General features: G+C 35.4%; 1 protein-coding gene across 1 annotated transcript; it reads right to left on the bottom strand.

The window, feature by feature from the left end:
• Positions 1-6,333: 6,333 nt before the first annotated feature.
• LOC113320773 lies at positions 6,334-9,472 on the bottom strand. The gene is made up of 3 exons (XM_026568670.1): positions 9,385-9,472; positions 9,182-9,245; positions 6,334-7,587 (listed from the first exon to the last, which is right to left on the bottom strand). Exon 3 carries the CDS (start codon positions 7,585-7,587, stop codon positions 6,892-6,894), a length of 696 nt encoding a protein of 231 aa, XP_026424455.1. The 5' UTR covers positions 9,182-9,245; positions 9,385-9,472; the 3' UTR covers positions 6,334-6,891.
• Positions 9,473-24,592: the final 15,120 nt, after the last annotated feature.

Here is a 24,592-nt window from a genome sequence, read left to right on the forward strand (position 1 = left end):
AACATGAACAACAACAAAATTGAGAACAAAAGAACCCCTACCTTTGCAGAATACAAATTCAGCCGGAAACGGATGGTGGGTTATACTTGAATTTCATTTTTAAAAGAAAATAAAATTTCTTTTGCAGAAGAAGAGGGGAGAAAATTTCAGTGGAACTTAAAAGAAAAAGGAGGTACTTTCCATTATAAGTTACTGAGAAAAATATCTGAACTGCCCTAGCTGCTCATGTCCGCCACATGTGTTACATGCTTCAATTCCCATAACACCTACTAATTAGACAACATTAATTTCACTAAGGGAAGATCATTTAGTTATGAAAACCTACACTTGGTTCAGGGCACTCCCACTGCTATAAGCATCCGATGCTAGAGTCGCACACGCTCACTATAAATTTCTAGAAAAGTGGGTATTAGGCTCAAAGCCCTAGAAAATTTTAGCGTCGTTACATCATTACCCACTAAAAAAATAATTTGGTCCCCAAATTCAAAATTAAACAGAAGAGCATCAATCAACCACTATTGGGGTTGGAAAACGGTACTTGTATCTAGTTGAACACATGCAATAATTGATTGAAATCAAGGAAGTCTAAAAGCGCTCACTCACTAGTTAAATACATATTAAAGAAATGTTAAAATGTTTATATATTGTATTGATTGAAACCAGAAACGGTTGGTAGTACAACAACGTCAAAAACAAACAAAATGTAAAATAGGTTGGCGAATTTTAAGAAATTTAAAATTTTCTAAAACAGTAGCCATAAATTGAAATTTAGAGATCATGTGGGACAAAATAAAATGTTCAAAACTTTAAACATTTAAACAGTACTTCAAAAATCAGTAAAAATAATGTAAGCATTCTATTTTCATTACAAAACAGATGGTGTAAAAATGAAGTTAGTTTTGAACGAGGTTGTGTAACGTGAACAAGATTTTCTTTCTAGTACAATGAAAAATTCATTTTTATAACTGACATGAACGAAGGCTTCATCAAGTTAATTAATTTATCGGGCCATTAAATTAGAGATGCAACAAGATCTGAGAATAATAGAAAACCGAAAGAATCAAGTTCAAATCTATGAATACGGCTAAGTTAAATGATATGACCATGTGAATGAACGAGTAAAACCGGTATCGAATAAGGATTTAATACGAGAACAATAAATCAGGAAGTTACCCTCGATTATGGCATTTCCTGCTCCCTCCTTAACCTCTGCAACATGATTTATCTTTCCCTGGACATTTGGTTGTCTTGGTTGGAAGGGTGGCGCATTGGTACGTGGTTGGTAAGGCTGTCTCGCATAAAAGTTCATTTTCTGTTCAGTCGACTGTTGAGGTTGATTCACGTTCTGTGGAATAGGTGGTGGTGGAACGGGACAATCTTTAACAAGATGATCATCTCCACGTAAAAAACAACCCTTTCCTTTGCTTTTGTTGGTGGTATTCCCAGAACGAGAAGGATCAAAACGAGGACGTTTTCGTTGAGGAGATAAATCATTGTTATTCTTCTTCTTACTCGGCTCATTTTCTTCCCTTTCCTTCTGTACTTTTATCCAGTTAGCTTCAGTAGATAATGCGGCTCCCAAAACCTTCTTATAAGTTGGGTGTTGTAGAGGAAAAACTTGGGCGCGGATTCCTGGCTTCAATGCATCTTCTAGTTTACGAGCCTTCAATTCCGGGGTCTCGACAATATGTTTTCCATAACGTTGGAGTTCATTAAATTTCTTATTTAACTGAGTAACCGTCATGGTCCCCTGCTTCAAGGTAGCAAACTCAGCACACTTCAGGGATCGGATAGTGGGGGGAAAATACTTGTCAAGAAACAACTTTTCGAACTGCGCCCATGACGTACTTGTTTCGTCTCCAATTCTGTTTTTGGATTCCCACCAATCATCTGCATTACCTTGAAACATATATGTAGCAAAGCGTACTCTATCTTCCTCAGCCACTAAATATGCGTCAAACTCCTTTTTATACACTTTAACCACTTTACAACTTCTACGGTTTCTTCATTACCATGGAACACTCTCTCACCAACCACTTTCCGGAATTCTTTCAAGTCCATAACATTATTAGGCCGTGACTGGTTCTGGTTCCCAATAACACTAGCCATAGTTCGTACGGATTCTGCAAATTGCTCACAACTTGCTTTCATCATTTTTGCAACAACAAGATTTGGCTTTACCATTTCTCGCTGCAGCAACACCTTTTAGCTTAAGGACCCTCGAAGGCATCTTCGCAATACAAATACATTTATAAGAGTTAGAAAATGTTAGTAATGTTCATTACTAACAAGCGCATTAATATGTATATCACGGTTTTTGGCTTTCCCCAATACCCCAAGACAAAAAGACAAAATCAAATGACTCTTTCAACCAACAATCTGTTAGTTCAGATGAGAACACTCAACACAATGATGATTTGATTAACTCGTATCATAACAAACTATTGGAGTCTCATAACTAACCAGTACTACAATTGAAAATATTTTCAAATTCAGTCCATATACACGAATCACAATTCAGTGGTGTAAAATGAGAAGATAACACATTTTTACACAAAGGATCCAGAGTATGAAAATACGAACAAATTTTTGGGAAATCAATCATTTTAGTGAAAACGTAAACCAAACACAGTCCCTGTAAATCGGAACCTTTGCTCTGATACCAACTGTGACGGACCAGTGAATTCTCCCTGTGAATGAGTCGGATTTCAACCCATTCAACAGGGTTAAACCCCGGTATGCCACTGAAAAATATAAAGTTTCACATATAAATAAAATATATGATCAAAGTTACAGACTTATAAAAAAAAAGAAAACATCTGGCATTGCCAAAAATACACTAACTCAAAGAGTCTAAATCACTGCAGGTAAAGGGAAGAGTTCCAAAGTCAAATACAAATCTAAGGCTTAGACAGTTTATGGCTTAAAATGAGAATCCAGAAATAAGTTGAGAGTTTTTGGAAATATATTTACTTATACTCGCAAAGAAAATTTACACAGATTTGTTTCAAAGGAAAAAAGAAATTTACAATTTTAGTTAAGCTTCTGGTACTAACAAAATGACGATAAGCCTTTATCATTTGCATAAATAATTGAATCTAAAAGAAGTTGCGATGAAGATAAACAGAGTATGCATTTCCATAAACATTAGCTGGATTAAACCTTATAATTATTAATTTAACTCAAAGAATCAAAATGACATCTACTACTCTTGTACAGTTAAGTTAAACCAAATACATCAAAAATTGAGAAACGTATGGAATGTAAATTCAAGAGGAAAATATGTATAGGAAGGTTTTGCTAACCAAGTAGAGGAAAAATATACATATGCCTATTACTGGATCCAACACAACCAGTGAAATATCAGTTCAAACATTTATTTGTCTTAACTCAGACTAAACAAACGAAATCCTTATAATTTCCTAGTAATATCAGTCACCATACAAATTAAATGAAAAAAAAAATATAAACTCATATACCTTTGGTGTGACATGACATTTGCAATTTTTCATAAATAAAACATAATAACTGTTCATCTAGCCATTCAATATTTAGAGAGTACATGACCCGAAGTCTAAACAGGTAGTAAAATGAAAATTGAGACCCAAGTTCACTGTGCAGTCTACTACAAATCCCAAAAATCAGACCTTAGCATTCTTTTTGTATATACAACAAGACACGATAAAACATGAGTCAAACACCGATATTTAAAGCTATACATCAAGCCAAGGTCCCCACATTTTTATGTACAACAAAATATAAGAAAAGCATGGTTCATAGGAAACATAAGACTACCCTGGATCCATCCCCGTGATATACATATTATGAACAACAGAACTACTAACTTTTGATGCACGAAAGCCTGTCGTAAGCTCTGCCCCGTTTACTACTGCAAGTTCCTCTCGTACTCCGTGGGAAAACAAAACCAAAACGGGGTGAGCCCACAGCCCAGTAGGAGTTATAACGGTGAAGGAATGTAAATTTTTGCGTAACATTAAATGAATGGACAAGATCAGCAGCTAAAATAGTTCCAAATGAAAAGCCTTACACAATTGAAATTCATAACAAGATAAAGAGCTATAACTCAACTTAGGTTACTCTACTAGTCTTTGGCCAGCGGCGATTTCAGGGTAGTTCTGGTTACCATCCATCGTTACAGCTAACGATCTTCCGGGTTGCCACTCATAAGTGGGGGGCCCAGTGGGCTTGACATTCCTATAGTAGAGTCATCCAGTTTCCTATTTTGTCTTGTTCACAAGAAGAAAACACTCACCATACACAAGTACAAAATTCATAAATGAAAATTTTCCAGTCAACTGCAAACAATGAGTCAATTCATAGAATATTACCAAGGCACAGACTGAGCAGAAACAGAAATACAAGGAGCAGAAATATGCATAAGAGTTTAGAATGATGACGCTATAAATTTAATTCATTTAGTTAACATTTCGCCAACTTTGAGCATAAAGAATCAGGTAAGGATTGGATTGGCTTCTTCTTAGAGTTTCAAAAGAACACGGAGTTTACACAAACAAGTCTTATGATCCATAAAATGAAAACGTGGCATCGTTTAGGAGGACGAAAAGCACCCAACAAGGTATTCTAAAATTAAAGCAAATGTTCAACCCAAACCAAGATAAATGTAGAAGTGCTGAAATAAAGGGGAAAAATTAATATAAAATTGAAAACCAAATTTTAAGTGCAACAAAGTGGGCTTGGATTTGTAAAACAAATCAGGTAGAATAGACTTCATGGCCAATAATGAGAAAAACCATTTATCTCTAATCGTAAGTCAATTAACAGTAGCAATGTGTTTAGTCCATAAGGTAAGCATACATTTTGAGCTGTTGTAACAAAGACAACGGGGAATCGAGTTGGTATTGCAAACAAAATAAAAAGCAACATCGTTTGGGATAATTAAGTTTTGGGTAGAGAGAAGAATAAAATAAGGAAGATTTACAACATAATTTAAATTCATTTTTAGCTATCAGTAAATTAAGTTTTCAAAAATTGTCTCATTGGGTCATTTTTGCAAGCAAGTCGTGGCTAGTTTGGAAATTCAGTGCAAGGCTTAATTTAGGATGGAAAACAAAGCTCAAATAGCTGCATAGCATTTTAAATCTCAACAAAACCATTTATGACATTGAGAAATTTCCAGAACTAGACGTGCAAGGAGTAAACAAAAGGTTTTAAACCAAAGCTTATTGTGGTGCAAAAATCATTGAATGTATGTATAATTGGCAGGAAAATTATGAGAAAAAAATCTATCAAACCACGATTACGAAAACACTCAAATGTTCAAACCATTGATTTAAGTGAAAATAAATAATTATGCAAGTGTGGTGCAAGATCGGAAAATTGAAATCTATAAACATGAACAACAACAAAATTGAGAATAAAAGAACCCCTACCTTTGCAGAATACAAATTCAGCCGGAAACGGATGGTGGGTTATGCTTGAACTTCACTTTTAAAAGAAAATAAAATTTCTTTTGCAGAAGAAGAGGGGAGAAAATTTCAGTGGAACTTAAAAGAAAAAGGAGGTGCTTTCCATTATAAGTTACAGAGAAAAATATCTGAACTGCCATAACTACTCATGTCCTCCATACGTGTTACATGCTTCAATTCCCATAACACCTACTAATTAGACAACATTAATTTCACTAAGGGGAAGATCATTTAGTTATGAAAACCTACACTTGGTTCAGGGCACTCCCACTGCTATAAGCATCCGATGCTAGAATCGCACACGCTCACTATAAATTTCTAGAAAAATGGGTGTTCGGCTCAAATCCCTAAAAAAATTTACATCATTACCCACTAAAAAAATAATTTGGTCCTCAAATTCAAAATTAAACAGAAGAGCATCAATCAACCACTATTGGGGTTGGAAAATAGTACTTGTATCTAGTTTAACACATGCAACAATTAATTGAAATCAAGGAAGTATAAAAGCGCTCACTCACTAGTTAAATACGTATTAAAGAAATGTTAAAATGTTTGTATACTGTATTGATGGAAACCAGAGACAGTTGGTAGTGCAACAACGTCAAAAACAAACAAAATGTAAAATAGGTTGGCGAACTTTAAGAAATTTTAAATTTTCTAAAACAGTAGCCATAATTTGAAATTTAGAGATCATGTGGTACATAAGAAAATGTTCAAACCTTTAAACATTTAAACAGTACTTCAAAAATCAGTAAAAATAATGTAAGCATTCTACTTTCATTACAAAATAGATGGTGTAAAACTGAAGTTAGTTTTGAATAAGGTTGTGTAACGTGAACAAGATTTTCTTTCAAATACAATGACAAATTCATTTGTAGAACTGACATGAACGAAGGCTTCATCAAGTTAATTAATTTACCGGGCCATTAGAGATGCAACAAGATCTGAGAATAATACAAAACCGAAAGAATCAAGTTCAAATCTATGAATACGGCTAAGTTAAATGATATGACCATGTGAATGAACGAGTAAAACCGACATTGAATAAGGATTTAATACGAGAACAATAAATCAGGAAGTTACCCTCGATTACGACATTTCCTGCTTCCTCCCTAACCTCTGCAACATGATTAGCTTTCCCTTGACATTTGGTTGTCTTGGTTGGAAGGGTGCGCATTGGTACTTGGTTGGTAAGGCTGTCTCGCATAAAAGTTAGTTTTCTGTCCAGTCGGCTTTTGAGGTTGATTCACGTTCGGTGGCATCGATGGTGGTGTAACGGGACAATCTTTAATAAGATGATCATCTCCACATGAAAACAACCCTTTCCTTTGCTTTTGTTGGTGGTATTCCCAGAACGAGAAGGATCAAAACGAGGACGTTTTCGTTGAGGAGATAAATCGTTGTTATTCTTCATCTTACTCGGCTCACTTTCTTCCCTTTCCTTCTATACTTTTATCCAGTTAGCTTCAATAGCTAATGCGGCTCCCAAAACCTTCTTATAAGTTGGGTGTTGTAGAGGAACAACTTGAGCGCGGATTCCTGGCTTCAATGCATCTTCTAGTGTGTGAGCCTTCAATTCTGGGGTCTCGACAAGATGTTTTCCATAACGTTGGAGTTCATTAAATTTCTTGTCTAACTGAGCAACCGTCATGGTCCCGTGCTTCAAGGTGGCAAACTCAGCACACTTCAGGGATCGGATAGTGGGGGGGAAATATTTGTCAAGAAACAACTTTTCGAACTGCGCCCATGACATACTTGTTTCGTCTCCCATTCTCTTTTCGGATTCCCACCAATCATCTGCATTACCTTGAAACATATATGTAGAAAAGCGTACTCTATCTTCCTCAGCCACTAAATGTGCGTCAAACTCCTTTTTTATACCCTTTAACCACTTTTCATCTTCTACGGGTTCTTCACTACCATGGAACACTCTCTCACCAACCACTTTCTGGAATTCTTTCAAGTCCATAACATTATTAGGCCGTGACTGGTTCTGGTTCCCAATAACACCATCCATAGTTCGCACGGATTCTGCAAATTGCTCACAACTTGCTTTCATCATTTTTGCAACAACAAGATTTTTGGCTTTATCATTTCTCGCTGCAGCAACACCTTTTAGCTTAAGGACCCTCGGAGGCATCTTCACAATACAAAGAAATTTACAAGAGTTAGAAAATGTTAGTAATGTTCATTAGTAACAAGCGCATTAATATGTATATCACGGTTTCTGGCTTTCCCCAATACCCCAAGACAAAACGACAAAATCAAATGACTCTTTCAACCAACAATCTGTTAGTTCAGATGAGAACACTCAACACAAAGATGCTTTGATTAACCCATATCATAACAAACTACTGGAGTTTCATAACTAACCAGTACTACAATTGAAAATATTTCCAAATTTAGTCCATATACACGAATCACAATTTAGTGGTGTAAAATGAGAAGATAACGCATTCAGAGTATGAAAATACGAACAAGTCTTTGGAAAATCAATCATTTTAGTAAAAACGTAAACCAAACAATGTTCCGATAAATCGGAACCTTTGCTCTGATACCAACTGTGACAGACCAGTGAATTCTCCCTGTGAATGAGTCGGATTTCAACCCACCCAACAGGGTTAAACCCCGGTATGCCACTGAAAAAAATATAAAGTTTCACATATAAAAAATATATATGATTAAAATTACAGACTTATAAAAAAAAAACGTCTGGCATTGCCAAAAGTACACTAACTCAAAGAGACTAAATCACCACAGGTAAAGGGAAGAGTTCCAAAGTCAAATACAAAATCTAAGGCTTAGAAAGTTTACGGCTTAAAATGAGAATCCGGAAATAAGTTGAGAGTTTTTAGAAATATATTTACTTATACTCACAAAGAAAATTTACACAGATTTGGCTCAAATGATAAAAGAAATTTACTATTTTAGTTAAGCTTCTGGTACTAACAAAATGACGATAAGCCTTTATCATTTGCATAAATGATTGAATCTAAAAGAAGTTGCGATGAAGACAAACAGAGTATACATTTCCATAAACACTAGCTAGATTAAACCTTATAATTATTAACTTAACTCAAAGAATCAAAATGACATCTACTACTCTTGGACAGTTTAAGTTTAACCAAATACAATAAAAATTGAGAAACGCATGGAGTGTAAATTCAAGAGGATAATATGTATAGGAAGGTTTTGCTAACCAAGTGGAGGAAGAATATACATATGGCTGTTACTGGATCCAACACAACCAGTAAAATATCAGTTCTAACATTTACTTGTCTTAACTCGGACTAAACAAACAGAATCCTTATAATTTCCTAGTAATATCAGTCGCCATACAAATTAAATGACAAAAAATAAAAACTCATATACCTTTGGTGTGACATGACATTTGCAATTTTTCATAAATAAAACATCATAAATGTTCATCTAGAAATTCAAGATTCAGAGAGTACATGACCCGAAGTCTAAACAGGTAGTAAAATGCAAATTGAGACCCAATTTCACTGTGCAGTCTACTGCAAATCCCAAAAATCAGACCTTAGCATTTTTTGTATATACAACAAGACACGATAAAAAATGAGTCAAACACCGATATTTAAAGCTATACATCAAGCCAAGATCCCACATTTTTATGTACAACAAAATATAAGAAAAGCATGGTTCATAGGAAACATAAGACTACCCTGGATCCATCCCGTGATATACATATTATCAACAACAAAACTACTAACTTTTGATGCGCGAAAGCCTGCCGTAAGCTCTGCCCGGCTTACTGCTGCAAGCTCCTCTCGTACTCTGTGGGAAAACAAAACCAAAACGGGATGAGCCTACAACCCAGTAGGAGTTATAACGGCGAAGGAACGTAAATTCTTGCGTAACATTAAATGAACGGACAAGAGCAGCAACTAAAATAGTTCCAAATGAAAGGCCTTACACATTTGAAATTCATAACAAGATAAAGAGCTATAAATCAACTTAGGGTGATCTACTATTCTTTGGCCAACGCTGATGTCAGGGTAGTTCTGGTTACCAGATACCGTTACAGCTAACGATCTTCCGGGTTGCCACTCGTAAGTGGGGGGCGCCAGTGGGCCTGACATTCCTATAGTAGATTCATCCAGTTTCCTATTTTGGCTTGTTCACAAAAAGAAAACACTCACAATACACAAGTACAAAATTCAAAAATGAAAATATTCCAATCAACTGCAAACAATGAGTCACTTCATACAATAGTTCCAAGGCACAGACTGAGCATAAACAGAAATTCAAGGCAGAAGCAGAAATATGTATAAGAGTTTAGAATGATGAGGCTATACATTTAATTCATTTAGTTAACATTTCGCCAACTTTGAGCATAAAGAATCAGCTAAGAAAAATCATTGGATTGGCTTCTTCTTAGAGAAGAACACGGAGTTTACAGAAACAAGTTTTATGATCCATAAAATGAAAACGTGGCATCGGTTAGGAGGACGGAAAGCACCCAACAAGGTATTCTATAATTAAAGCAAATGTTCAACCCAAACCATGATAAATGTGGAAGTGCTGAAATAAAAGGGGAAAAATTAATATAAGATTGAAAACCAAATTTTAAGTGCAATAAGGTGGGCTTGGATTTGTAAGACAAATCAGGTAGAATAGACTTCATGGCCAACAATGAGGAAAACCATTTATCTCTAATCGTAAGTTAATTAACAGTAGCAATGTGTTTAGTCTATAACGTAAGCATACATTTAAAATTGAGTTGTTGTAACAAAGACAGCATGGAATCGAGTTGGTATTGCAAACAAAATAAAAAGTTACATCGCTTGGGATAATTTAGTTTTGGGTAGAGAGAAGAATAAAATAAGGAAGATTTACAAAATAATTTCAATTAATTTTTAGCTATCAGTAAATTAAGTTTTCAAATACTATCTCATTGGGCCATTTTTGCAAGCAAGTCGTGGCTAATTTGGAAATTCAGTGCAAGGCTTAATTTAGGATGGAAAACAAAGCTCAAATAGCTGCATAGCATTTTAAATCTCAACAAAACCATTTATGACATTGAGAATTTTCCAGAACTAGACGTGCAAGGAGTAAACAAAAGATTTTAAACCAAAGCTTATTGTGGTGCAAAAATTATTGAATGCATGTATAATTGGCAGGAAAATTATGAGCAAAAATCTATCAAACCAACATTACGAAAACACCCAAATGTTCAAACCATTGATTTAAGTGAAAATAAATAATTATGCAAGTGTGGTGCAAGATTAGAAAATTTAAATCTGTAAACATGAACAACAACAAAATTGAGAACAAAAGAACCCCTACCTTTGCAGAATACAAATTCAGCTGGAAACGGATGGTAGGTTATGCTTGAATTTCACTTTTAAAAGAAAATAAAATTTCTTTTGCAGAAGAAGAGGGGAGAAAATTTCAGTGGAACTTAAAAGAAAAAGGAGGTGCTTTCCATTTTAAGTTACAGAGAAAAATATCTGAACTTCCCTAGCTGCTCATGTCCTTCACATGTGTTACATGCTTCAATTCCCATAACACCTACTAATTAGACAACATTAATTTCACTAAGGGGAAGATCATTTAGTTATGAAAACCTACACTTGGTTCATGGCACTCCCACTGCTATAAGCATCCGATGCTAGAATCTTACACGCTCACTATAAATTTCTAGAAAAGTGGGTTTTAGGCTCAAAGCCCTAGAAAATTTTAGCGTCGTTACAACCTTGATTTATCAAAACACAGAACAAAACTCAAAGGTTTATCTGTGGGAGATAGATTTTTCTATACAATAGACTTTTCTGTGTGATACAGATTTGTTTATCAAGTCTTCGACTTTGTGTCGTAGAAATTCTTAGTTATAGGTGAGATCATCTAAGGGAATCAAGTGCGTAGATTCCTGCTGGGATTCAGAGACGTAAGGAGCGCAAACGTACCTTGATCAGTGTGAGATTGATTAGGGATCAAATACATTCCAGACCGAAGTTATCTTGGTAGTAGGCTAGTGTTTGTAGCGACTTAATACAGTGTGGTGTTCAAATCTGGACTAGGTCCCGAGGTTTTTCTGCATTTGCGGTTTCCTCGTTAACAAAACTTCTATTGTATGTGTTATTTCTTTTCTGCATTATATTTTGTTATATAATTGAAATATCACAGGTTGTGCATTGAATCGATCAATTGGTGAATCCAACCTTTGGTTGCTGATTGTAATTGATTGACACTTGAACATTGGTCTTTGGTACCGTTCAAGTTATTTCTCTTATATTCAATCGGCTCGCAAATTCCTATTTATTTGATTACAGATTGAATTAAGAAATTGATATACAACTCTTGGATATACTTTTCTTGAGATTGAGTCTGTCTGTTTAGTTGATTATCTCGACAGTATATTGGAGTTTTTCCATACAGATTGCTAAGGGAAATATTGGGTGTGCTTGTTAGACCCCCGCCTTTTCAGAAAAGAGTACAACGTTGGATCGTGTTACTCTGGACAATTTAACAAACAATAAATTATCGAGGAATTTACTTGTAAATTATCCTTGAATGTTGGTAGTCAGGCTAGTGTCTGTAGCGGCTTAATAATCCTGTGTTCAAATTTGGACAAGGTCCTAGGTTTTTACTGCAGTTGCAGTTTTTCTCGTTAACAAAACTTCTGGTGTCTTGTGTTTTTCCTTTTCCGCATTATATTGTTTTATCTTTATAATAGGAATAACACAAGTAGTACGTAATCAATCTTAGTAGATAAGTTCATATTAATTATGATCAATTGTGAGATTCGTTCTTGTAGAATTCGTATCTTGAAATACAGATAACAAGTTTCATACTTGAAAGACTTCAGATTCAATTATTTGGATACGACTAGATTGATATTGGATATTGACTTTTGAGAACGTCCAAGTACTCGTCTGCATAATCAGGTTTGCGGGCTTTATTGTCTTGGCTTCCTGATTATGAAGAGATAGTGATATAAACTCTATATACATATTGTCAAGGATTTTTAATCAGGTCTACTTGCAATTGGAGTATTAAATTATGTTTATACAGAAAGTTGGTGGTGTACTTGGTACCCTCTCCTTTTCATTTCGTGTCTTGAGTAATATTACTTGAAATTCCATCTCCTTTGATGTTTTCTTCTTGTAATAATGTGTGGATCCTAGTTATGACATTCTTTATCAATTGTAGCCACTAATAAAAGGGAATAAGATGAATCCGGGTTAGAGGTCACATACCTTGTCTGGTTCATGACCCAGTCAACTGAAATGTCAAAACGGTGAGTTTAAAATATAATGACTAGCAATAGTACTGGCGTCGATGCTAACTTTGCTTCGTGCCTGTACAATTTATTGTTCAAATATATTCCTTGTACTCAGGGTGAGATCCCAGTAAGTAAGGCATATCTCTGGAGAATATATTAGTAAAGTATACTTGTATGCTAGCTAATATTAAGTTTCATCCATGAGAGAATTCAGTATATTAGTTAGATATTAGCTGGAATTAAACAAAACCAAATATTGGTATTTATTGCATATATTGATGTTTTCAGTTATGGGAATTCCTTGGTGTCCAAACTAACTTGGTCTATAAATAGTGAATTTTGCTTTTTTTACAAACTTATCGCGAGACACACACTTCATTTTGTAGTCAGTGTGATAGCCGACTAGTAGTATTATTCTTAATACTTACTTGGAGAGAAAAGTAACCTAATTAGTCGAAATCTCTTACGTTAGTTTTTTAAAGACTTCTCTGGGATCAAGAAGTAACGATTGGTAGAAACTAGAATAATATTGTTATTTTGGTTTTCGATTATTGATTTGATTGAGTAACGGTATTTGAACCTCGAATGCACCTAGTTGTTTATTCTGTGATCATTCTTTTCTGATATAAGGTTACTCGAACTGGATCAAGGATCGACAAAGTTCAGATTTTTTTTTTAGATCTGAAGATAGGCTTGTAATTATCCATATTTAACAGACTCTGTTATATACGTAATTCATCATGAAGGAATCAAGTTACTGGTGCAGGTACAATGAAGATCGAAGACAAGAAGATTTATGACTGGTTTCTGATCTCTGTGATTATACTTCGTGTACACTTGATTGGCTGGGATCCAACAAGTTAGTTGATCTTTGATAGACTTCCATAACTTATTGCGCAGATCGAAGATCTATCATATGGTGGTTCTCTTCAGGATCTGAATCTAATATCTTGTGAACTAAGATTTTATTATCTCGATAATCTAGATTTTGGTTGATCTAAAACGATACAAAGGAGCTTATGATTTTAAAGAATACCCTTTGTAAAACTCAACACATATCTCTAATTTATTTCTTGATATTTAAAACGATTACCGAATATAGATTGTTCCTTTATTGTTTTGGAATACGATCCAAAGGAGTTGGGTGCTAGAAGTCTTCATAGAAGATGAATCAACTTAAGATAGTAGAATCTATCCTAGGATTCACGTGCATTGACCAGATTGGTAGTAGGCGCAGGAATAATGAAGGAATTAGATAACTTTAAGTTAGTTCACTTGGTCTCAACAATATTAATTTGGTAGTAGTACTTGTATAACGGCTTAATTATGAGAGTATTCAAAACTACACGAGGTGTTGGGGTTTTTCTGTATTTGAGATTTCCTCGTTGACAAAATCTTGTCGTGTTATTTACTTTATTTCCATATTATTTAGCTTGTATTTATAACTAACGTAAATACACTTGTACATTAATTGTCACTTCGTCTGATCCCTTTGTTAGTTCATTCCGGACTAGCCCTGTTCCAAGTGGACACCTTGTTAAAATAATCTTTTATTGATTTTTTCTTAAAGGAGATTATACAAGGTGGATCTAGAATATGTTGTATATCGAAAAGGTTGTGGTGTACTTGGTACCCCCGTTATTTCAATTGGTATTAGAGCGGGCAAACAAGAAAAGATCTAACAATCTGGGTTTGGTGCGATCGAACCTATAAAACTTGAATTTAAAAATGGTTATGGAAGAACTTGAGAGTGATCATGTTAATGTATCACAAGATTACTGGAGTATAAATGTTGGGTATGTTGTTGCATCTATATCTCACTCTCGAGATAAGATATCTAAAAGAAAATATTCGATGCCCAATTCTGATATCGAAAGAGATGATGAAAGAAAGTTGGCCAAATCCTTAAAGCCTATTAGTTTTCAGTCCACCGAGGTTAAAAAATTAAAAGTGAAAAATAATACTCTTAGACAGGTAATCAGATAAAAGGACATGCAACTAAATAATCCAGCCGAAGAGAATAAGTGTCTCTCAGTTAAAGTAGAAGTTCTTTATAAAGCTCTCACTCAAGAACAAGCGTTTCAAAATAAGATATTGACTAATGTATCTGTTATAACTTATTCTTTTGAAAAAGCAAAAATTTCTTGCACGAATTTGTCATATTGTGATATTGAGCCTAGTTTTGTTAGATCTGAAACAGATCATGATTCTCTTGGTAAAGGTTTACAACCTGCTAGAATCATATAGTCAGAATTTTTTTTTTTTTTTGAATTCCTCTATCTACTACTATTATTGACCGTCCAAAATCTAATGTAAAGGGAACCGCGAATTGATCTGTAAGGGCAGATCATAAGGAACATAACTTTCAGTCATTCGATAAGAAACTAGTGATACTTAAAAAATATCTTGTGAAAGTTTTAAAATAAGAATCTTGTCGTAAAGTTCTGAAAGATCATTCTGCAGTAAAAAAAGTATCCAAATCCCAAACGAAACATGTTAACTCTGAAGATCTTGGTGAAAGAGTTGATAATCTCTTCCGAAAAAGATTCCTCCACACTCATGTCGGAACAACTATGACTCACATGAAGGTTTATCACCTGTGGAAAATATCCAAAAGAAATGAAAAAAGAAAGATTATGTCAATAAGAAAATTAATCAGAAACTGGTTCTAAAAAAGCCTGTAATAGCTTTTGATGAGAGAACTGAAATCTGTCATATGAAAATCCTTAAAATTAGAAAATCATACAAAAATATCGTCTATAAAATAAAAAGAGATATTAAGGTGCCAGATATCTTTTGCTTCAAATCATATCTTACTAATGATCCTCCTTGTAGCATCTCAAAGAAAGATCAAAGTGGAAAGAGGAAAGACAATCGTATTGAGCAGAAGTCCTCAAAGGGAAATTTATTAGAGCACTGCTTGGTCGAACTCGTAAGTTTTTCTATCTTAAGCTTGTTGTCAATGCTAGTTGCACAACACTATATTTTTATTTCTAGTCCACTTAAGTCAAGTCTCAGACTAAGATTAAAGTTCGGTAGTTAAGTATCATACATCACTGAATAACCCTCGAAAATTGAATACTGAAGATCAAACGAAGACATATTGGAACTTCATCAACAAAGAGGTATCTGAAGACCAAACCATTTTATTTACCCGCAAGTACTACTATTCTATCTGTATGAAAATATGTCGTGTAACTTCTAGTAGATTTAATATTACAAAGAAGAAGTTTCCAGTCAAGCTTGTCGTATTAAACATCTTGAAATATGATTCAAGCAATGGATGATTATCTATCCGTAGAAATCTTAGTTCAAAACAGTTTATTATTCAAGAACTATTTTTGTGGATCATTTAAAAATTTCCGAAGCAATGTTATTTATATCTATGTCAATTGGGAATATTTCAAATATCAAAAAGAGAGTTTTCAGAACTAATGGAATCTGGACTCAGGGTAGATACGCATACCTAGTACGCGTACCATGGATATATGAAGTTCCGGAACATAGGTAGGTCTGCTTACCCAATACGCGTACCATGGTGTTCCGCATTCGTGAATAAGAGGTACGCATGCCCATTACAGGTACCTAAAGAGCTTGATTTTGTGAATAACCTTAGGGTACAGATACCCAGTACGCGTACCTTAGCCATCTGAATTCCGAACTGGTTCATAGGTACGCGTACCCTCGCATACCTACTCAGTATGAATTAGAATATGCTCATGAACTATTTAATAAATACGTTCAGGATTGCTACAACTCTCATGAACAACTCTAAGACATCTTTGATCACTAAAACACCTTGTATGTGCGCATCACAAATCAAGTCTTAAGTGTTTAAATGAACACTATATTGCTTATTAATTCTTAAGGCACACTCTCCATGAACTTTCATTATACATTGTACCAGTATTCCAGACCATAATGTATAATCTTTTATGTAATTTCAAGAAAAACTTCTCACATGGTTACATGAACTCCTAACAAGAGTTTCATCTTAACAAACAAGTGTTTGCTTGAATTTCAAGTTATCTTAATTTGAATTCTAAGCAACCCTAGTCTTGAAAGTTTATAAATAGAGAGGCTCAATCAACTGGGAAATTCAATCCGTCAAACTTATGTGTCTTTTTTGTTTGATAGAGTTTTCCTCTATGAACCTAGGTTTCTTCCAAGAAATATAATTATGTTTACGACTTAAAGATTTCACTTAGGGATTCGTGAACCCAGGTTTGACTATCTTACCTTGATAGTTCGTCTAACCTGATTTTTCGCTTTCTGTTATCGAGGTTTTAGTAATCTCTTCAGGAAATAGATAGATAAAACTCATAAATTTATCTTCATATTAGACTTTGTGATTCCTCATAGATACTGTTGATGGATGAAAACGATTTGCTGGTTTTTGAGGAAAAATGGAGAGATGAGCAATCAGTCCCTCAATCAAGAAAATTGGTTAAACCTTTTGCAAAAACATGCACTGCACAGCTATGTTTTGTAACGGTTGTTGGAGTGAAAGAGTGGGAAAGTGGAAAATCGTGGTTAAACCAGTTCCACGTGTGTGGGAGAATTGGTTAATTGTCCATCCACTACTTTGCTAACTCCTTCAACTGCTTGCACGACTTACTCACATTTCTCATTGTGGGTGTACATACGTGCCGTAGGCCTCCATACCAAAACCCTAGTGAATATCCCCCCATGTGACATGATTGATGTCTCATGAATGTGGAGTCTGCAAGGAATACATGTATTTAATTGGTCAATTGTTGACTTGACTATACATGAGTCTTAGCCTTGATGAGTCAATCATAATGAACGAATGTGGTATATATGCTCTAAAACTCTTGGATTGAGCATAAGGTGTCTGCTGAGACAGAATGATGGACATACGTTGAGTCTTGATGAATTGTGATATATCATTTTACCAGTTGAGGTGGAATAATGTTTTGATAATTAGGATTGATGCGCGTCCGATGAGATTGCTCGAACGTAGAACTGTTCTGATACGTCGAGCATTTGACTGGAAATCATACCTTATTAAGTTATGAGTTATCTAGCGTTCTCATTCCTGATCTAATATGTCATGAATGGTCGAATGACAAAGTAGGAATCAGAGTATTGGATTCGGTGTAAATATTGAATGGTCGTCTGTTCAAACCATGTTGCTCGGTCGAGCAAAAATGTTGGTAGCAGGACCGAACACTAAATATAAGCTAAGATATTGATTGCTGGATCAATACATAAAAGTTATCGACTTCATGGAATTATCGTAAATCAAAACCCTAATTTTGGAAAACTCTGGATCCTGTATATGGAGAGTTTTCCAATGTGGGTGGATAAATATCGATCAATCAATAGGCACGAGAGCCGTCCATTGGTGGTGGATGGTCGTCTGAGCGTGCATAGGAATTTCCCTGAATGAGGATTAATTATTGGAGAATTGTGAAAATATGAATTATTATTAAATAATAATGAAGAGACGTGGGACCGACCGGACATGTCCGTTCATGACGGTACACGGGCCACCATGACCCTCACACTGCATTCCTGAGAATTTTAGGTATTTTGTTGTTCATTTGAGCAATATTTTGGATTTTCAAAAGAGTTTGATCTTGACTGAAACTCTTATTTTTTGATTGATTGAGCAAGTAAGACTTTTATCACCAATATTTTAAGAATGTTAAAATAACTATATTTTAATATTTGTCGTGAGAAGCCCGGACGGTCGTGTGGCCATTTGAGTTTTTGGCTTTTTTGGAGATTTGAGCAATATTGGAGAAATATGGAAGCCAAAAGTTTTCTCAAACGAGGGAGTTTCATGAGATGAGAGAAGCAATAATGATAAAATAAGGAATTGAAGAGGCGTTGGACCGGCCACGGCCGACCGGCCGGTGGGCCTAGTCCCGTGACGCTCTTCCATCTGCATAAATAACACCCGAAAAAATGAGGAATGACGTGTCCTTTTTAGGGAATGATGGATCATAGTTGAATGCCAGAGGATATTACAAAAATAAAAGTGTGAAATAGATGTTTTTTAGATAGTTTATTTCATGGTTTGCATAAAATGACAATTCCATCATTTTAAATTGGTTCTTACCTCCTGCAACCTACTTGGTTGTCATAAGTTTCTTATATTGGTTCTTGCACGTCAACGTTAGACCAGTTGGGTTTCTACGGATTGAACAATGATACTTAAATGATTGAATTTCATAACAGTTATATGTTTAACTCATGGTCAAACAATCCAAAGTCAAACTTACAACCCAAACTCAAAGTGATACAAAAACCTAAAGTTTCTCTTTTGTTTATTTAAAAAATGGCTCTTTAAAATACTCTCAGTTCTCATGTATCTAATTATTTATCATATAATGACATGCACCTTTATCGATGCTTGGCCACTGAGGTTATCCGATAATGTGGTATTTTTAAAGGGTATCGTTGCGGTCATCCATCAGGAGATCCCAGAAAGTCACACATCTTTGGATTAACTGCAAAGTTTTTTTTGCAAACTGTGGATCCAATTGTTCTGAAAATAAAATGAAAAACCATTACCTAATTTTTTTTATTTGGAGAACCCTACCTGCAGAGCGGGGTATTACAATACTCCCACCTTAAATTGAGCCTTCCTCCTCTCCAGAATATATTCAAATCCAAATTGATGACGTCCCGTGCCACTCATGAGGCTAGTACGTAACCCAAACAATCCAGTGTAATCTCTTATCCTCAATAGGTGACCAGTCATCCGCTCTGATACCATTTGTAATAATCCGAACCTCCACCGTTATTGTCACCATACAGCCACTACGGTCACCCGGAAGTGTGAAGTTTTCATCAACGTGCGCTGTTTCGGTCATCCAACAATATCTTCCAAGGTGGTCACCTGATAGACGCATTTATGTGTCTATTTTTTTTCTCAATTATGTGTTTTTTTAGTGCTCAATTTCGTATTTATTATGTTGTTTTATGTGTTTGTAGGTATTTTTGGGCAATAAACGTTTTTGGAGAAATTCGCTCAAAAAGTAGATAAAGGCACCCGGAGGACACCTACTATTCGGACTCTCAGTTTGGATAAGGGACATTTCAATTACTAAGGGGCACCTCACTGCTATTTGTACCCTAGATGTGCTATTTACACCCCATAGCTATGTGCACCCCTACTTTGGTTAAGGGAGGCCTTTCTTCTTAAGTTCAAATCTGAAAATGGCGGGAGAAGAACCAGTCAGCTGCATGAATTTCAGGGAGAGATTTGAACGAGATTTTCATGGGATTTCTTTTGGATATGGAATGGCATGAATCGTATACATCAAAACAGGGTTGCTAGCTGTATTGGAATCGAAGAAATAGGAAGATAACTCAAGTTTGAAAGAAACATGGGGATGCATTTTTATCGGGTTTTCTGTGGATTAATTATGGGAGTTACGTGAACAATAGGGGAGGATATTCGGCCTAGTTTCATGTATATCAACTTTATAAGAGCTTCTCCAATGGTGGTTGTGTGTGTTTCCAGGTGATAACCCAAACAAGACATCCTCATTCCAATTTTTTCTTAAATTTAGGGGGAAGAAACATTTCATCTCCAATGGTGTTGTTGGTGATTTTTTATGAATTAAATGCATTTTTTATTTTTAGAAAATTTTAGATTTTATTACACCTAAATAAGAATATTTAATATATTGGAATTAATTTTAGGAAGCAAAAGCTTACTAGGATAGCTTGACATTGTCAAGGTGAATGTCTAAAACTTGACATTCACCTTGACAATGTCTAACAAAAATTAAGCCATGTCATCTTCACATTGATTTAAAAAGTTGGGTTGGAGAAGATTTTTATGGCAAATGAATATCTATCCTATGTGGACTTAGACATTTATCTTCACATACATTCCGTTGGAGAATCTCTAAGAGTTTGGGAAAGTCAGAGAAGCCGCGTTGAGGATAAATGGAAAGATTCTCGGGATTTAGTTTTGACAATAGGCAAGAATTTCTTCTAATGGAAAGAATATCTTCTCCAAAGACAAGTCGATCTGTTGATAGGGTTTTGGGTCACAATTAAACAGAGAAGATGCACAAATAACAGAAAACAAGAAAGAAAAATCCCGGAGGATTGCTGGTAGACACATTTTTGTGTCTGAATTGTCCTCACTGTCTCTTTTGATAGTACTCGTTTTCGTCCTTATTATGGTGTTTTATGTGTTTGTAGGTATTTTTTTGGAAATAAATAATTTTGGAAAAATCGGCTCGAAAAATTATGCGGAGCATCCCGGAGGACATTTGTTATTCGGACTCTCTGTTTTGGATAAGGGGCACCTCAATTTATAAGGGGCACCTGAGTTGGACACCTGCTAGTTACACTCCACAGACGGTTAGGGGGCAGTCATCTTCAAGAATTCAAATTCTGAATTTTGGCGGGAAATACTTAAACAGTTCTGGAAGAATTTCAATTGAGAAAATGAAGGGGTTATGGGTCGATTCAATGTCTAAAATTTGGTAGAGAGATGTGATATAGGTTAAGAAACACAGTATGAGTGACAAGATCGATTAACTTTGGATGGAATTCTCGGTGTGATTCACAAGCCCAAAACAGAGTACGTGGACTGTAACACGAGCAAAAATATGTTTCTGCTGTGCATGGAGAAGTTCTGCTAGCGTTAGACGAATTCTGAGGCGTGTATAAGCTGAATTGGAGCGTGTTACAATGAAGTTTACGTGTGAAATTCCAAAAATGGTAAGAAAATATTCTCTTCACTGTCCGAGTAATGAAGGATTATTTGGAGTTATAGCGATGGATTTCAACGTGTTTTTGAGTATAAATATGCTCCTTGGGTCTACTAGAAAGGTTGGAAAGTGAGAGGGGATATAATAGAGCAACACAGAGTTCAAGGGAATCGATAGAAAAACTTCCAGAGAAGAAAGTTACTACTGCTTATGGAAGGGAAGAACGCCAAGAACACACTAACCAAGACAGTCGTTTATCAACAGTGACAACGACTGTCATCTGTGGGTCGTAGTGTTCTAAATACTACTACACTTTAGGGATATCGTTCTTTGTAACGGTGTTTGCAACAGTTATAAACGTTGCAAACACCCGATTTTATCATTTTTCTCCATTTCATCCTTGTAAACATCTTTTGAGCAATGAATATCAGTTTTGAGCAAGTTTACACAATGATGAGCTAAACCCATCCTCTGGGGCAACGGAGGAAACTATTCGACCAATGAAAAATGGGTAATTTCTAATTTAATTATTTATGCAATTTATTATATTTAATTATTTGCCTTGAAGAAAGAGTTTTTCCAAGGATTTTTATTAAATAGTTGTCATTTTAATTGATGGTATATGCTTGACTTAGAGTTTTTGATATTCCATGCTTTTAACTTACATTTATTCTTTTATAAAATCCATTTTTGCAATAATTAAAACTATTTAAAAGGAAAAATTTGCATAATAATATTAGAAATATCATTTTAAATTGGTAGAAAAGTGGAATCCTTAGCCCCAGTTTCTCCAAAAATATTCGAATCACTTTGCTATTTTGCTTCACTTATAAAATTTATTTAAATCTAAAAATAATTATCTCCTTCACAAGTTCGAAAAGAACCCCAGTTCTTACCACTATCCACAACAACTTTTGAAAATACATCAAATTTTTGGCGCCGCCGACGCGGACCTGTGCTTAGGTAGAAATTTTTTTTAGGTTTATTATTTTATTTTTATTTTAAATTGTTTGTTCCTTTTTACGTTTCTTTTTATCTTTATTTTGCAGGTTCGAAGTGAAAACTAAGGACTTGGAGAGGAAAAAGCTTAAAGCGAAAAGCGAAAAGAGAAGAAAAGAGAAGAAAAGAGGACAATTTTAGGATTTAGTTTTTAATTTTTTAGAGTGTGTGAGGAAAACTGTAATTTTTTTTTTCTTTTTGAACTTTAAATTGGACTTGGACTTTATTTTTTTAAAACCCTACGGAAGGGTCAAATTAAAAATATATATATATTAAAAATTGTGTGTAGAGAAGGACGGTGACTACAATATCACCTCGGCCCCTCGGGTTCGCACACGGCATAAGAGTCGTGGCCCGAGTCGACAACAACGGTTCATCCCCCGTCTGGTACGGGAGGTAAGTCCAATCGAAACACTCGCGAATCCCCTGCAAGCGAGTTACTGTACTCCTTAAGGTGCTAATTGTTTGAGGAAGAACCAGACTGTCTTTATTTTCCTAGTAAAGGGCAAGGCCTGGCCTAAACAAGATAAAGGTTCGGATTTCATCACCGCTCCCTTCTTGCCCGCTTTAGGAGAACAAAACCTAACGTGAACCCAAGCTTTAAAATCTGATTAGAAAGAGACCTATAGGGTATCGAGCTTGTTAGGAAAAATTTTCGAAGGATATTGGTTATTCTTTTAGCATACTTCGAAGTTCATGACGGTTTTTGTGAGTTGAATGCGTGACTGCGCTGCCTTGTACTGCGGTGAGGCCTTGGGTATCAAAGCTCCACTAAGCTTCCCTCGCCTCGATTCAACTTACTTTGACTTGGATTGATTCCAGAGGGGTTTGCTTAAATTGTAACGAATTCCCTTTCGAGATATAGAAGCTAGTCTAGAAACAATCTAAGTGAGCCATCATGCTTGTTGTTTGCTAGAAATCTCTAGGTTTGTTGTGGTAAAGTCGAGTCAGCCTGCTGTGTAATTGCTAGAACCTTCCTGTTAGGATTTTTATTTCTTTTTGATTTTTCTTAGTGTATGCCCGATTTTGTTAATAGGGCTTGGAAAAGAGATACTCTAGGTCGATTGATTAGCGAAAAACCTAGTAGTTCTTCTGATATAAGCAGGGAGCTCGAAGATTGTTCTTTTGAAAGCCCTGTTTTTGGAAACTTCAGTTTTGAGAATATGTCTCTTCGTGAGGAAAGTACCACTAGTACTTATGTTGTGCTAGAGATGGCAACTTTGAAAGATTACATGTTCCCAACTAGGACCAACCGAGCTTCGTGCATTAAATTGCCAGCCACTACGGCTAATTTCGAGATAAAACCTAGTATTCTCCAGATAATCCCTATATTCTTAGGAAAAGATGATGAGAACCCTTATTTCCACATTAGGGACTTTCAGGAAATTTGTGGGACAATTAGAATAAGAGACCTTACTGATGAAGTCTTGAAACTTAAGATGTTTCCCTTTCCCTTGAGAGATAAAGCCAAGACCTGGCTTAACAACCTACCATCTGAATCCATTGAAACATGGCAGGAACTTATTGCTGCTTTCTATATGAAATTCTACCTTAAGCATAAAACTGTAGCTGTTAGGCAGACAATTAGTGCTAGTGTGCAACAAGAGGGAGAGTCTCTTTATAGATTTTTAGAGAGATTCAATGATCTCCTATCTCAGTGTCCTCACCATGGATTTGATAAGATGAAACTCGTGCAAATTATTTATGATGGTTTAGACTATTCGACCAAAGCCATGGTTGAGTCTATGTGCGCTGGTGAGTTCACTAGTAAAAGTGTTGATGATGCTTTTACCTTCTTAGAACTTATCGCTGAAAAACAGTGGGAATCTTGTGTTGAACCCCCTAAAAGACTCTTGGTCAATAGAAGTAGCACCGATGTGGTAGATACGAGTTTTGCGTCTGATGCTAAGTTTGCTGCTTTGTCTAGAAGGTTAGAATCTTTGGAAATGGGTCAGTCTAAAAATAGGTCCCTTGTTGAACCTAATAAAGCCTCTCAAGTATCTAGTTGTGGAATAGAGCCCGATAATTCATTTTGGGAAGGTCAGGTTAGTGAAGAGAATGCTCATGCTGTCTATAACAATGCTAGGTTTGAGAACCGTCAGAAGATTGACCCATACTCAGAGACCTACAATCCTAGTTGGAGAAACCATCCTAATTTTTCTTGGTTTAAGGGTCAGAATCAAGGCCAATCT

Source organism: Papaver somniferum, chromosome 11 (genome assembly GCF_003573695.1).
Source record: "Papaver somniferum cultivar HN1 chromosome 11, ASM357369v1, whole genome shotgun sequence".
NCBI classification, from domain to species: domain Eukaryota; kingdom Viridiplantae; phylum Streptophyta; class Magnoliopsida; order Ranunculales; family Papaveraceae; genus Papaver; species Papaver somniferum.

Bases quoted from the DNA above. Each gene is read 5' to 3' on its own strand.
- LOC113320773 (XM_026568670.1), bottom strand. From the start codon at position 7,587: ATGCCTCCGAGGGTCCTTAAGCTAAAAGGTGTTGCTGCAGCGAGAAAT.